This window comes from Miscanthus floridulus, chromosome 3 (assembly GCF_019320115.1).
Source record: "Miscanthus floridulus cultivar M001 chromosome 3, ASM1932011v1, whole genome shotgun sequence".
Lineage (NCBI taxonomy): Eukaryota > Viridiplantae > Streptophyta > Magnoliopsida > Poales > Poaceae > Miscanthus > Miscanthus floridulus.
The window spans coordinates 127,274,866-127,288,270 of NC_089582.1; the positions used below are offsets into that span (position 1 = coordinate 127,274,866).

Sequence of the window (13,405 nt, forward strand, 5' to 3'; positions counted from 1 at the left end):
AATAGCATTTTTATCTACTAAACTTGCACTTCAAACTTTTATCTAAGTATGAATTACAAGCTATATTTTATTTAGTTTAAAAAAAATGTTTTTATGCTCAATTCAACAAACAAGCCATTCGTCATTTACTTGCTAAATTGCTAAAATCGTTATGGAACATTCTTAAATATCTTTACGCACTGAGTAATTTAACTTGAGCGTTCATTCGAGTCTACAAAACTGAGTCACACACGATTCACTTATCACTTCAAGTATGTTTTAAATCAAAAATCCGAGAAACTCGTTTTCAGAAATTTTTCTTAGACCTAAATCTCAGTGCTAAACAAGATCATAACACCAGAAGTGTTACATACAACGCCCCAACATCAGAGTCCACAGCATGCAGTCATGACTCATGAACCACAATGGTCAATGGTAGGCCCTTAGCCCCCAACACTAACATACAATATGCATAACAATGCTCTGAAACAAATTCACCTGCCCCATAGATTTCACAACTGGCTGCATGCATACCTCTATAGAAAGAGTTGATGCTCGCGGAGATACTGGCCTCAAAATCAGTTCTGCGCTAAGGCCTTCGTCATATGGGCAAAATATCCAAATGCGTAAGATCTGCCTTCTGCATACAAGTGTTGCTGGAGACAATATTTTAGCCAATAAACAATATATTGCTACTCATTTTGAATTCTATGTACTAACTAATGCACCAGAATCAAACCACAGAGCACCATGAGGTGAGGTTTTACAATATAATAACTGGAGAATCAAACTATGAATTATGAAAGACTTTCAATGAAGGTGAGACAATATCAACATCATATTTCCCAATACAACCAATCCATTTCAACACAGTGCCACTTCCACTCCACCCAATATAATATCCCTAATACTAATAGCAACAGGCCAGACGAGAACAAGAGGAACGAACAAATGAAATTGACCCATACGTCGACAATCAATGTAACCCTAATTGATAAGTTGCTGCAGGTCGATGCGCCAGGATGAAGCTAGCTGCTTCATTATCTGCATGGGTGTCGCACCCTCCCAGTCATCAGGCAGCTCAATCGCTGTAGCATCATGAAGTCCCAGTAAGAGGTCCTGCTTTGCATCTAGAGGTATTCCGAGATAATCAGAGCCGTTTTCCATTACCAGATCAGTCAACTGCAACACATTGACATATCTTTTGGTGAGATTTCTAGTTCAGAGTTAAGCTTTCAGCTCAGAAATGAAAACCAGACAATGCCAGACATTTGAGTACAAAAAAGGAAATAATATGTGCCAGGGCTTATCTTTGCAAACTGTTATTTGTCTAACATACTCTAATGTTTCATGTTTATAGATTAGATACAACCATCTATTCAGCTTAATCAACCATGTCAGGGCATACATAGATTATAGTAATGCATTGGTTTCACCTGTGAATTGAAACAGCTGGATTGGTTCAACCTACACAAGCATGCAAGCGCATACCTGCTGTCCAGGTGGAAACCATAACTATCAATGGGCAAACAAAGGAGAACATAAAAACAAGTTTCACCAAATAAGAACCCATCTGTTCGACAAAGAAAGCATCAAATATCCATCACATACTTCACTACAGTTTCGACTTCAACCTTGAGCAATCCAGTAAAACTGATGGGCCTTCATTCTAGACCAAATGAAAAGCCAGGATTCTGTTTGAGGGCAGAAGGACCAAAAAGTCAATCAATAACAGTTCAATGCTCTATCCAAATGAATTTTTACCAAGATATGTCTCTAATGCTTCAATACTTTAATTCACCAGCTAAAATCAACAAAATAATTCGCTCTATCTGCCATTGCTTGGCTCTCTCATTCTCTCAAAAAAGAAGCCATTATTTCAAAACATAACTGTTCAAAATGATATCTCTTCATAGCTTGTTAGTCAGCCATGTCGTTGAACTTCTACTGTTTGGAGCGTTTATCGCAACAATAATGTTTGTGCAGCTGTTTCTGCATTCTTGTGTGTGAATCTATCTATATCTATATATCTTATGTTTTTATAAACCCCACTATATATCTTATATTTTTAAACACCACTAGAAGTTCAATCTTAAAATGCAAGCTATCCACATTATCTCTCACTAACTATCCACATCATCTCTCGCTAATGGCAAGTCAGCCCACTAACTTTCAACCTAATGCAAGCCATCCACATCACCTCCACTAAATGTAATTGTTACCAATACATAAGAAATATACATATTGTTACTTGTTTTGTTGTTCCACGGTTCCACCATCTTATAGTTTGATCTAATTTTTTTATTTTTTTATTGTCATGCCCAATTTGATAAGAATCGATACAAGAACATGTAGATCTAACTCATGCATGCAACGATTTTATTTTTAAGAAAGTCCCGCAGCAACGCGCGGGGCATGCTTCTAGTTAATGTAATATGCACAGACGGGTGCTTTGGCTGAAGGATGCTGAACATTTTGTCCTAACAGTAATGCTAATCGACTGGAGGTAATCACTGGAATCCCAAAAATTACTTGTCAGACATGCCATTCTCCTAATACTAAATTGGATTTACTATCAAAGCACCAGTGACAAAAGTACTTAAGTAAATGCACACTAAATTGCCGCAGCATAGTCTTACGATGAAAGTGAATCATTAATTAATTCAGCCCAGTTCTGAGGAGTATAATGGTTCAAAGTTCAAATTTTCATGATATAATTCATCAATGATAACATCAATACATTCCTGCAAAGGAATATAGTGGATTACCTGCTGAAGCCAGTTTAATGCTACGTCATAGAAGCTTTCTTCCACGAGAAACTGACCCACTGCATGTAGGACTTCATTTGCAACCTCATTTGAAAGTTGATCAACAACCGGTCCAGTTTGCTCCATCAACTTTACAAGTAATTCAGCATCACCAGTTGAAAGAACCTCAGCATAAGCAGAGTCCATATCATCAAGATGAACAGCATCCATCGCGCGAGTCCAGGCCTCCCAAAGTGGGCCTCTTTCATCCCCTTGGTTATCATCATTCAAAGCTTCTCCATCCAGTTCAGGAATAGCAACTCTTGCAGCGGCCCTTGAATTTCCATTATCTTCACCGGCCACTCTAATAGCTTCCAGTGTTGCTTCATCTTTTGAGGCCCGCCATGCACTTCGGGCAGAAGGACCCTCACCGAACCTAAAGGGTCCCTGCCCTTTGTCCCAACCTCTCCGAGGACCCGCTTGATCATTACTCCGTTCATTTCTTGCCATCCTATTGTCAGATGAAACAGAATCTAATCCTCTCCTCACATTCATACCGCTTCTTGATCCAGAATAAGCATACGAGTCCCATGGTTCAGAATCTGGTCTCCAAGATGGGTTTTTCGTACCAGAAGCCATACCATCTGCAGAGAAATACCTTTCTGCAAATCCCATCCGTCCATCACCACTCCTTCCAAATTTTGAATTAGAATATTCATGGAAACCATTGTATTTAGATGATCTGCCAGGAGATGAATCAAAGCCTAGCGCTGGACCACCACCTCTCCTGCCTGACGAGAGTGATATTTCCCTAGCCATTTCCTCAACAACTCTCTCAAGACCACGTACTCTGTTCTCCAAAGTAACCATGCTGTCATGAGATCCTCCCATGAAATCCTGAAAGTTGAAAAACAAGCGATGTTCAGTAGTTAGCCAACGAAATGTCTAGTAAGTTCAAATTTCTCCACAAAATCGGCATGCAATCATACACCTCTCAGCTGCTTTAGTCTCATTTGCAATATACATAAAAAAGTTGAGTATACCTAAAGGAAGCAGGAAGCTACAACACATATGAATCATGCAACAAATTAATCAAGTGAAGTACCACATCAGGTGAGCACAAAGCAGTCAACTTTCTTTCCAAATATGTAGAAAGTTATTTTAAAATAACAAATAAACTAGGTAGCAGAGCTCCACGAGCTGAGTATGAGTAAGCCTAAGGCTTGGGCAACCTCAAGTTCAAGCTTGAGAGCCCGAGATCAGCTCTATAGAAGCATGAATAAGCTCAAGCTCAGCTCAATAAGGACAGAAGCTTGTACTATTGCATGTTTTTCAGTTAATTACACATTAGAGTACTCTTGAACTCAATAAGGCTCCAGAACTCTATGGATGCAGGGCCATATCTTATAAGCTCAATGCTCAGATTGCTCACTAGGATAATCAAACTATTGTAATTTTGTTGCTTGATGGTAATGAAATTCTGTTTTGACCGTAGTGGAAAAAAAAATGCTCACTAGGATAGGCATACATTAATATGCCATACGCCCATACGTATATCTTCAGGCCTAATTTGGCCAACCTCAAGAGAGCTCAACAAAGCCCAAGATCAACATCAATAAGTATTTGATCCCAAGGAATTAAAAATTAAAATCTCATCTTAATTGGGCAGGCTCAAGCCTAGATAAATGCATGTCGGGCCCAAGCTTTCAGTATTTGGCATAAATGTAAAGCTTGTTCACTTGTGCTGTTGTGTAGTGAGATAACTCTAGCCTCTGTATGATGGCTAAGGGAAAAAAAACTGACATCAAAAGGTGGCCAATGCTGACAACAACATAGCTTCATGACAAGAGTTATAATTTCACCTACATAGTTCACTGAGTTGAGAAAAGTCTTATTTGCAGAGTCTTGATAGTTAGCTCTCCTGGCATTAGTTCCTCGTCACCAATCAGGAAGTCAAAGTGTGATATCCATTTCTAGATTCTTTTTTTCTTAGCAGCAAACAGGAAATGGAACTTCAAACATTAAAGAAATAACGACAAACTAACCTGCAACATGTTCATGAGACTAGTTTGCTGTCTCTCCAAGTGTGACAATTGCCTCTGTATTGCTAACCAATTTGTTTTATTATTTATGAACGGGCCTTCTCCAGGAATGTTCATGGTTGCAGCAGTGGAATCTTTTGTACTGGGTTCACCCCTATCTTCAACATCAGCTGTCCTAGCTTTTGTATCTTTGTTTCTATTTCCCCTTTGGCCAGCCCATTTATCCCGAATATTTTGAAAATTAGAGCTAGCACGCATTTGAGTTAGATTTGCTTCATCTTCAGCTGATCCATTGCTGTCAGCTGGACCAACAGGATCATCATCTTCTTCTGTTTCACCTTCGCTTCGTAAGTGGGATTGTAGAGTCTTGCGAGGGACTACAACCTCAACTGCCAAGTCATCTGTTTTCCTTGTCTCAAGCTTTTGGAAAAACTCAGGGTTCAGTTCCCTGTCAGTTAATGTTGATCTTTTCTTCAAAAGCACTGCTGCCTTTTCAGCTATGCTACTGCCCTTCACGTTGTTACTAGGTGAATCTGGAGAGGAATCATCGAAGGATTCTGATTTTCCACCTCTTTGCATTGACCTTCTTGAGTCCAGTTTCCCTTCACCATCAGCTAGATCCTTATTTCTACCATCTGCTGCATGTAAATTGTTCTACATTATGGAATAGTAAAACCCTCAACGATATAGTAGAATTGGTAAACAAACAAACATTACCATTTGCATCTTCTCCAGTCAACTTTTTCCACAACTGTACTGCATCAATCATGCTATCTCTGACAGGCCTTACCTGTGAGAAGAATATGATGACTATGACATATGAATACAAAAGTATGTATATTGTGGTCATCTGGAAAGGTTTCATGAGCAGCAAGAGGGCCTCAAACATAGATGGAGCGCAAAGAATTCTAGGTTACCTTATCAAAACGGCAAGCTTCGAGAGCAGCAATGGTTGGAGCTGTTCCGTCACCTATCAAGTGACCGGAATGGGTAGCAAAGACACATAATGTATCAGCAGCTGCTTTTCTAGTAGCCCAATCGCTGTTTTCAAGGCAGTCACGGATACTTTGCAGAGTCTGCTGCATATTCTGGGAACTGATTGCTCCCACCTGAAAGGTGAGATATGAACAGATACTCAAATTATGAAGCCCAATAACCATGGTGATAGTACACATAATATCGATGTAGAATGGCATAACCGCATCATAAGCACAACGAAACAATACTAGCATTGATGGAAATATTGTCATGATAAAACTACATAATGCTCCTGAATCATGACAAAACTACCTAAAGCTCCTGTAGGTTTAGCACTGAAATCTTATATGAATATAACCAACAAAACTCAAAGAGCTGAGCTGGAACCTTAACCTTATACTCATGATCCATGTTATCGTAATTCGTAATACAGATGAATCATGTAAATGTAATAATAATAAAAACAAAAGACACAAGTACAGTCCAACCTAGCAAGCTACATGCTACATGTAAATCAAAGTCTAAAAAAGATTAGAAAATATCTAAAACACTCAAACATGATCCAATACTGTAAATCAAAAGACTAATGCACGACCACCATCCAACATGGCTCACACTGCCAACAAGTAAGAGGATAGATAAAATGACTGTCTTCTACTGTCTCAGATAATACATGAAATAATAAATCAGGAAAAAACATTTTAATTGAACTCTACGTCATATCTCTATGTCTCATAATCCATGATGAAACTATAAAGAGAGGGAGAGATGTCAATACAAGGGTTACAAGGTCAATTAAGCTCCTGTTCTTGGACCTCACAAAATCACAACAATATGATATTTTCCATTGTCCGTCAAGTCAAACAGAAACAAGTAAACCCAGACTCTTTGTTCTCCGGGACGACATCAAGCGTTGAACTTCTACATTCACTCTATCAGGAGTCACATTGTGATCACAGTGCTTATGCTTTAAAATCCTATCTCCATTTGCCATTCTCAGTAATGATTCACCAGCAGTTTGAAAACTTACAGGTGTCAACCCTACACTTTTCTGTGAGATACACAAGCCACAGTACCACAAAGAAGAAGTGAACCTGCTAGAAGCCCTAACCTGAGTAGAGGATAACATTCATAGCCCTACACTGCAAGTAATCTACTACTACCAAATAGCAAATTCTTGACCTGCTCCCTGCAGACCAAAACCTTGCCTGTATTTTTCATACCTAATAAAGTTAACAGGAACTGCACAGCCCACAACCAAAACAATATTATGATTCAAACTAAGAACTTGAGACTTCAAAATAACCCCTGCCCCCAGTCTAGGATAAACTCCTGCCTAAAATACGACATGACCAATAATTAGCAAGGCCTTCTAATATCTGGTATTCCTTGAGTAAAATCATGGAACAGAAGGCACGCACAACAAAATTTAGAAAGGGAGCACCCACCTGCACCAAACTTCCCATGACGCCGAGCAATGCCGCCTTGGCTTGCACGCCCTGCCCACCGAGCAACTTGCAAATCCTAGGACCGAGCTTCCCAAACATCCCGATGGCACCAGGCCCAGGCCCCGCCCCTTCCACCGCTTTGGCCAAGCATGCGGCCGCCCCACCCTGCACCGCCTTGCTCTGCTCCCCCATCACCTCGAACAGCGGCTTCACGAACAGCGTCACGGTCGCATTGCCCGCCTCGGCAACGCCGGAAGCCGACAGAGGGCGGAGGTACACTGCCGCGAGCTGGCCCGCGACGTCTCGGCACGCGTCGCGCACGGAGGTGTCGGACGCCGGGTCCTTGAGCCGCCGCGCAAGGTGGGCGAGCACCTTGTGGAGGTGCGGCGCGGCCGCGTCCGGGTGCGACGCGCAGAGCGTGGCGAGGAGGCGCAGCGACTCGCGCCTGGCCGGGGAGGCGAGCCCTGGGGAGTCGGATGCCAGCGCGTTGAGCAGCATGGGCACGGCGTCGGTCGGCGGCGGCGCGCGGATGATGCGGTCCAGCTCCTCGACGGCGATGTGGTGCGTGTCGCGGTCCGAGAGCTTGGCGAGCGCGGCGAGCACGCGTGACTTGAGCTCCGCCATCGCCGCGTTCTTCGACGGCGCCGCGACGGCGGCGGCCGACAACGGCGGCGGAGGCGCCGCCCCACCGACAGCCGACGCGGCGCTGGAGCCGGGGTTCGGCGGCGGTGGCGCCTGCGCTGTGGTGGGCGACCTAGGGTGGGATTTGACGGCGGATTTGGAGAGCGCGGTCGCCATTGCGGTGGGAATCTGCAGTATGCGAGTGGGTCGAGGGGGAGGAGTAGGAATGGCGAGGTCAGATTTGAATTGGTGGGTGCGGTGTTTGGGTGCCAATCTGGGGCATTTGGTAGCGAATTTGAGGTGGATTTGGTGGGATTTGTGGCGCTTTTGGATCGATCGTCAGGTTTGGAATTTGGTGTTTGGGTTGATTCGGGAATGGGGTGATGAGATCTCGCCTTGGGAGCGGAGATGAGATGGGTTTGGCGGAGAGGAGTCGGCGAAGAAGGGGTTCAAGATTCTTTGGCTGATGAGAAGAGGAGGGAGGGCAGATGGCAGTGGGGGAGAGAGAGAGAACTAAGAGGAAGTGAGGGTCCACTAAAGGAGCTTTTTGGAATTTGACCATCATGCAAAGTGGGATTCGGTGATTTGCCATCCCACAACGGGCTTCGTCAGCTTGAACACGACCCACTCGGTACAATGCCATCCCATGAGTTTGGAACCCTTTTCTTCCTCTTTTGCCCCTGTCCCTTTCACCGGAAGCCCCTCGCGGCGCTGGCGCTCCGCCACCGCTCGGGCGTGCCCCTCTCCGCCGCGCTCTCTGCGCTGCCCTCCGCGCCCGACCCAGCGTTGCTCCTCCTCGCAGCCTCCTCGCTCCTGGCCTCCGACCCCGTCCCGCTCATCTCCCTAGTCGCATGGGCGCACCTCCAGCCGTGGTTCGTCCCCTCCGACGACCTCTCCTCGCTCCTCGCCGCGCCTCTCCCGCCGGCCACTCACTCCTCCGAACTCCTCGCGCTCTTCGACGACACCCTCGGGCTCCCCGACCTCGCCGCCTTCCCCAAGACTCTCAACGCCGTCGTCTCCGCCCTCGCCGCCCACGGCCTCCTCGAGCCGGCCTTCTACTGCTTCAAGCGCCTCCGCGATGCCAGCTTCGGGGGCCTCGAGACGCCCGCATACAACGCCCTCCTCTCTCTGTTGCTCACCAGGGGCCTCGCCTTCAAGGCCTTCGAGGTGCTCGACCAAATGGCGACCTCGGGCTGCGCCCTCGACGAGGGCACGTACGAGCTCGCGGTGCCTGCACTGGCGCGGGCCGGGAGGATTGACGCTGCCCGCAAGATGTTCGATGAAACGAAGCAAAGGGAGGGAATGTACACTATGGTGGTCGAGGCCAATGCACGGCCATGGGGATGTACAGAGAGATGGTGGCGGTCGGGCATCGGGTGAGCATAGCAGTGAGCACCGCCATGGTGGAGGCGCTGGTGAGATCTGGGAAGCTGGATGCTGGGATGGAGCTTTGGGAGGAGATGAGGAGGGGAGGGCTCCGACCAAGCTTTGGCTTGTACACTATGGTGGTCGAGGCCAATGCACGGTCTGGAAGGTTGGACATGGCTGCCAAGTTGTTTAGTGACATGGAGAAGTCTGGTTTCTTCCCTACGCCGGCCACATATGCCTGTCTAGTGGAAATGCATGCCTCGGCAGGGCAGGTGGATGCAGCAATGCGGTTGTATCACTCCATGGTGAATGCAGGGACAAGGCCAGGGCTTAGCACGTTTACGGCGTTGCTCACGATGTTGGCGAATAAGAGTCTGCTGGATTTGGCTGCAAAGGTGCTGCTGGAGATGTAGGCATCAGGTTTCCCAATAGAGGTGACCGCAAATGACCTGCTGATGATCTACATCAAGGATGGGTCGACTGACCTTGCACTCCGGTGGCTACGGTTCATGGGTTCGGCTGGCATAAGGACCAACAACTTCATCATAAGACAGTTGTTCGAGTCTTGCATGAAGACGGGGCTGTATGACTCAGCGCGGCCGTTGCTTGAGGCATATGTCGCTGGGGCAGCGAAGGTGGGCTTGATTCTGTACACATCCATCCTTGCTCACTTGGTGCGGTGCCAGGACAAGAGCAGCGAGCGTGCAATCATGGACATCCTGAGTGCCAGCAAGCACAAGGCGCATGACTTCATGTGTGGGCTGTTCACTGGTCCGGAGCGGCGGAAGCAGCCTGTGCTCTCGTTCGTGCGCGAGTTCTTCCAGGGCATCGACTACGACAATGAGGAGAGCGCAGCCAGGTACTTCGTGAACGTCCTGCTCAACTACCTGGTGCTCATGGGGCAGATGAACCGTGCCCGCTGTGTGTGGAACAAAAAGGAAAGGGGCAGAAGAGGAAGAAAAGAGTCACAAAGCTCTCCGATGGCATTTTGGCATGGTGGCCATATTTTATAATGGCGATCCGGCGAAGCCCCGTTGCGGGATGGCATTTTGGCGAAGCCCGATTCCCATAATGGTCGAATTCCAAAATGCCCCCACTAAAGTAGGAAGATGACTACAGTAACAGCTCCGGATCTTGGACCCACTTGGCAGGGACACTGCCAAGCTATTTTCTCAATTTCTCACTCACCATGTAATGTAATATGTAATACGTAATTCTGAATTATATTTCTCAAATGGTAGATGCTAGTACTATATGTATGATTTTATATTTAAGATGTTCCAAATATTTAATTTTGTGCATGATCAACTATTATGGACCAAAGTCTAACATGATCCTTATTCCTTGCATTTCTATTCCAATTCCCTAATCCCTCGTCCTTCACCACCGACAACATTTTGATGGGGATCCGACGGATCATGTATTTCTTGTGACTACATGAGTTAAAGTAGTGTGTCCAAATACGATATTAAGTTCATTCAAAACGGATTGGAATACGCGACATTTTTCATGGTTCTGTCACTCTTTCATGTGCCCACACGAGTTAGAGCCGAGTGTTTAGGCATGGTGCATAATCTAATCCTGAAAACAAATTGGAAATCCTGACACAATCATTGATAGATCTCCAAACCTCTCGTAGTCTCGTACTCGTGCGAGTTAGAGTAGCGAGCGTCCAGACACAGTACTTGGTTCAATCCTTAGACGGATTGAAATGCATAATGTGATCACTTGGTCCAAATCACCGCACAGTGAGTTGAACATCTTGTTGCAACACAAAAATATGTTTCCTAGTAGTGCCAATAAATAAGGCAGCTGCGAATCTTTCTTTTAGAATAATTGACAACTTTGAATTTCAATGTTCATAGTTTGACTAACGATGTTTGTTTAAATAGGAGTACTTAGTTAAGCCAAGTGAGAAATGTATCATTGGATTTTGTTCATAAATATGTCATATATTTTTTTTGTCTATTTGTATAAATATTCACATGAAAAACAAACAACCAAACGTTCAATAGAAAAAGTAAAAATGAGAGGGTTAATGGTACTGTACATCGTGTAACAGACGGTCTATCGATGGAAAATGATAGGGTATCAAGGGCATGCAACAGACGGTCTACCGTTGGAACAAGAACAAGAACATGCCAAAAATCACCGCACGGTACTATGGTAGCACGAGGGCAGGTGCAGGTGCATACACCCACGAGATAAACGAGCTTTTGCCGTCGCCGCCACCTTGCTTGGCCAACCGACGGACGGCCATGTGCCGGCGACAGCCTGCTGTGGATGGCTCAGACCATACTCCTGCGAGGCAGGCTACCACAGCCACAGGTGTGCCATGTGTACACATGTTACAAAATTGACCAGTAGTACTAAACCGGACCCCATACGGATAAACTCGCTTCCAATTCGATCAAGACCAGGGGTAAATTCCATTCTGATTGTTTTTTTTGGGTTCTAATATTTTTAAATTTTTTTTGTGAAATCTTAGGGACTGTTCTGTTGTCACTACATTACTCTGTGAGAGGAGAATAAGCCATAGCCGTAGCCGTTTAAACACTACATGATTTCTAAGTCCTCGAAATATTCAGATGATCGTTTTTTCTAATTTAGCTATTTCTTTAGTGGTAAGTGGCATCTCCATTGACAGCAAGACATTTCTGTTGGCACAAATTTTTTTAGGTGCTTATAGGACCAAGAGTAGAGTGCGAGTACGTATAGGTGTGAGAGCATCTATGTTTTCGCTATGTTTTGGGAGAATTTTATTTGAAGTGTATCATTGATAATGAGGAAATGACTCAGTGAGTATATTTTTCAATCAGTAAAATTTTGGACCACATGGGCAGGTGCTGCCATTTGCAGCAGCAAGGAGCGAATGCATTATTTTTCTTGTGTTTTAGATGACAAGCCCCGAAAACACATTTTTCTTGTATGGAGATATTTGGTGATCAATTGTGTCATTTGTGGCTTTGTTGTTTTTATTGCTCAACCATATAGAGTTTTCTTTTGTGCAAGAACTATCTAGAGCCTTGTTGTTTATACCCAGTCTAGGTTTCTTCTTATTTTCAATATAATCGGCAACTTTATTGTGTGATTTATTTTAAAACTGCAGTCTTTTGTGGGCCCAAAAACCTAGATATGGTAAAAACACCAGGGTGTGATGTTAAGGGCCTGTTTAGACCTCATTTTGTAAGTGAGATTCTGAATTTCAGATAGTGAATGAAGAATCTGGATAAAAAGAAAAAGAGTTTAATACATGAGCGGTCCCTAAACTTGTCACCATTTAATAAGTTTAGGAACTGCAATGCACCACTTAACAAGTTTAGAGACCTATAAATACATTTTTAAGGTTCGTGGATCTAAGCAGTACCACTCGAAGAGTCGTTCATGACGAGGGGCATTCGGATCTCATTCTCACAGCGATTACTCCAAATAATCGGTTTGGGATAGATAATTGAATTCTAGAATCTTATTTTGGAATTTAAGTGTTTGGATCTTATTCTTATTTTTATTTTTCTTAGGAGATCCAAACAGTGTCTAGAGATGGGACTCTAAAAGACAAAAACAAACACCCAAAAAGGTTTCAGAAAACTCTTAATAGCGCCGTTGGACAAGAAAAATGATATTAATTCATTCAAAGGTAAAACGTACTCTCATCATCACCTAACGAAATGTGACCTGTAATTTGAGGCTCAGGCGGCAATGCTAAATGTGACGACAAGTGTGTGCTCCATGTGAGGCGGAGGGGCAGGAATAGGATTGATCGATGTAGCATCACGCAAAGATCACGTAACAGTGTCAGTACTGTAATGTAACAGTGTATGTCCAACAAAGGATGGCAGCAGCACTGCCAAGTGCCAACTGCGGTAGGAAATGCATAGCCCATAGACCGATAGACGTGCTTCAATGTTGCCCGGAACGCGTGCTTTTGGTTGACGGTTGGTGAGGTAGGTGCCGGAGTCGCATTGGTGGGAGAGGCCGTCACATCAGCGACAGCAACAGCTTTGCCAGTTGCGATGACGCCCTTGTTGTAACCGAAGGCACGAGTGGTTGGCACGTCCATTTTGTTCCTTGCCCATGGCAACCGCACCCTGATTTTGTTGTCTTCTTCATGCGAAGATAGAGGGGGTGCTTGGTTGCCGGTCATAAAAAATGGCATGCTACCATGATGAATAGGTGGAGGCAGCCACCACAAACGACAGTAAAAATAGGCTACATTCTCGTC

At 44.7% G+C, this 13,405-nt stretch overlaps 1 protein-coding gene and 1 pseudogene across 4 annotated transcripts; one reads left to right on the forward strand and one right to left on the reverse strand.

Moving 5' to 3' along the window:
- Nucleotides 1-793: 793 nt before the first annotated feature.
- LOC136542387 (TORTIFOLIA1-like protein 1) lies at nt 794-8,283 on the reverse strand. 4 transcript variants are annotated; one of them, XR_010780673.1, is made up of 8 exons: nt 7,195-8,283; nt 5,686-5,877; nt 5,486-5,558; nt 4,772-5,406; nt 2,748-3,623; nt 1,591-1,673; nt 1,416-1,494; nt 1,026-1,161 (listed from the first exon to the last, which is right to left on the reverse strand). XR_010780673.1 is itself a non-coding variant. In XM_066534785.1 (6 exons), exons 1-6 carry the CDS (start codon nt 7,990-7,992, stop codon nt 967-969), a joined length of 2,769 nt encoding a protein of 922 aa, XP_066390882.1. In that variant the 5' UTR covers nt 7,993-8,281; the 3' UTR covers nt 794-966. The 4 variants fall into 4 exon arrangements, 2 of the variants coding, with proteins under 2 accessions (XP_066390882.1, XP_066390883.1); XR_010780672.1 differs by lacking the exon at nt 1,416-1,494 and having other exon boundaries at nt 1,027-1,161; XM_066534785.1 differs by lacking the exons at nt 1,416-1,494; nt 1,591-1,673 and having other exon boundaries at nt 794-1,161; nt 7,195-8,281.
- A 168-nt stretch (nt 8,284-8,451) lies between these two features.
- Nucleotides 8,452-10,460, forward strand: LOC136542388 (pentatricopeptide repeat-containing protein At1g79490, mitochondrial-like; annotated as a pseudogene).
- Nucleotides 10,461-13,405: the final 2,945 nt, after the last annotated feature.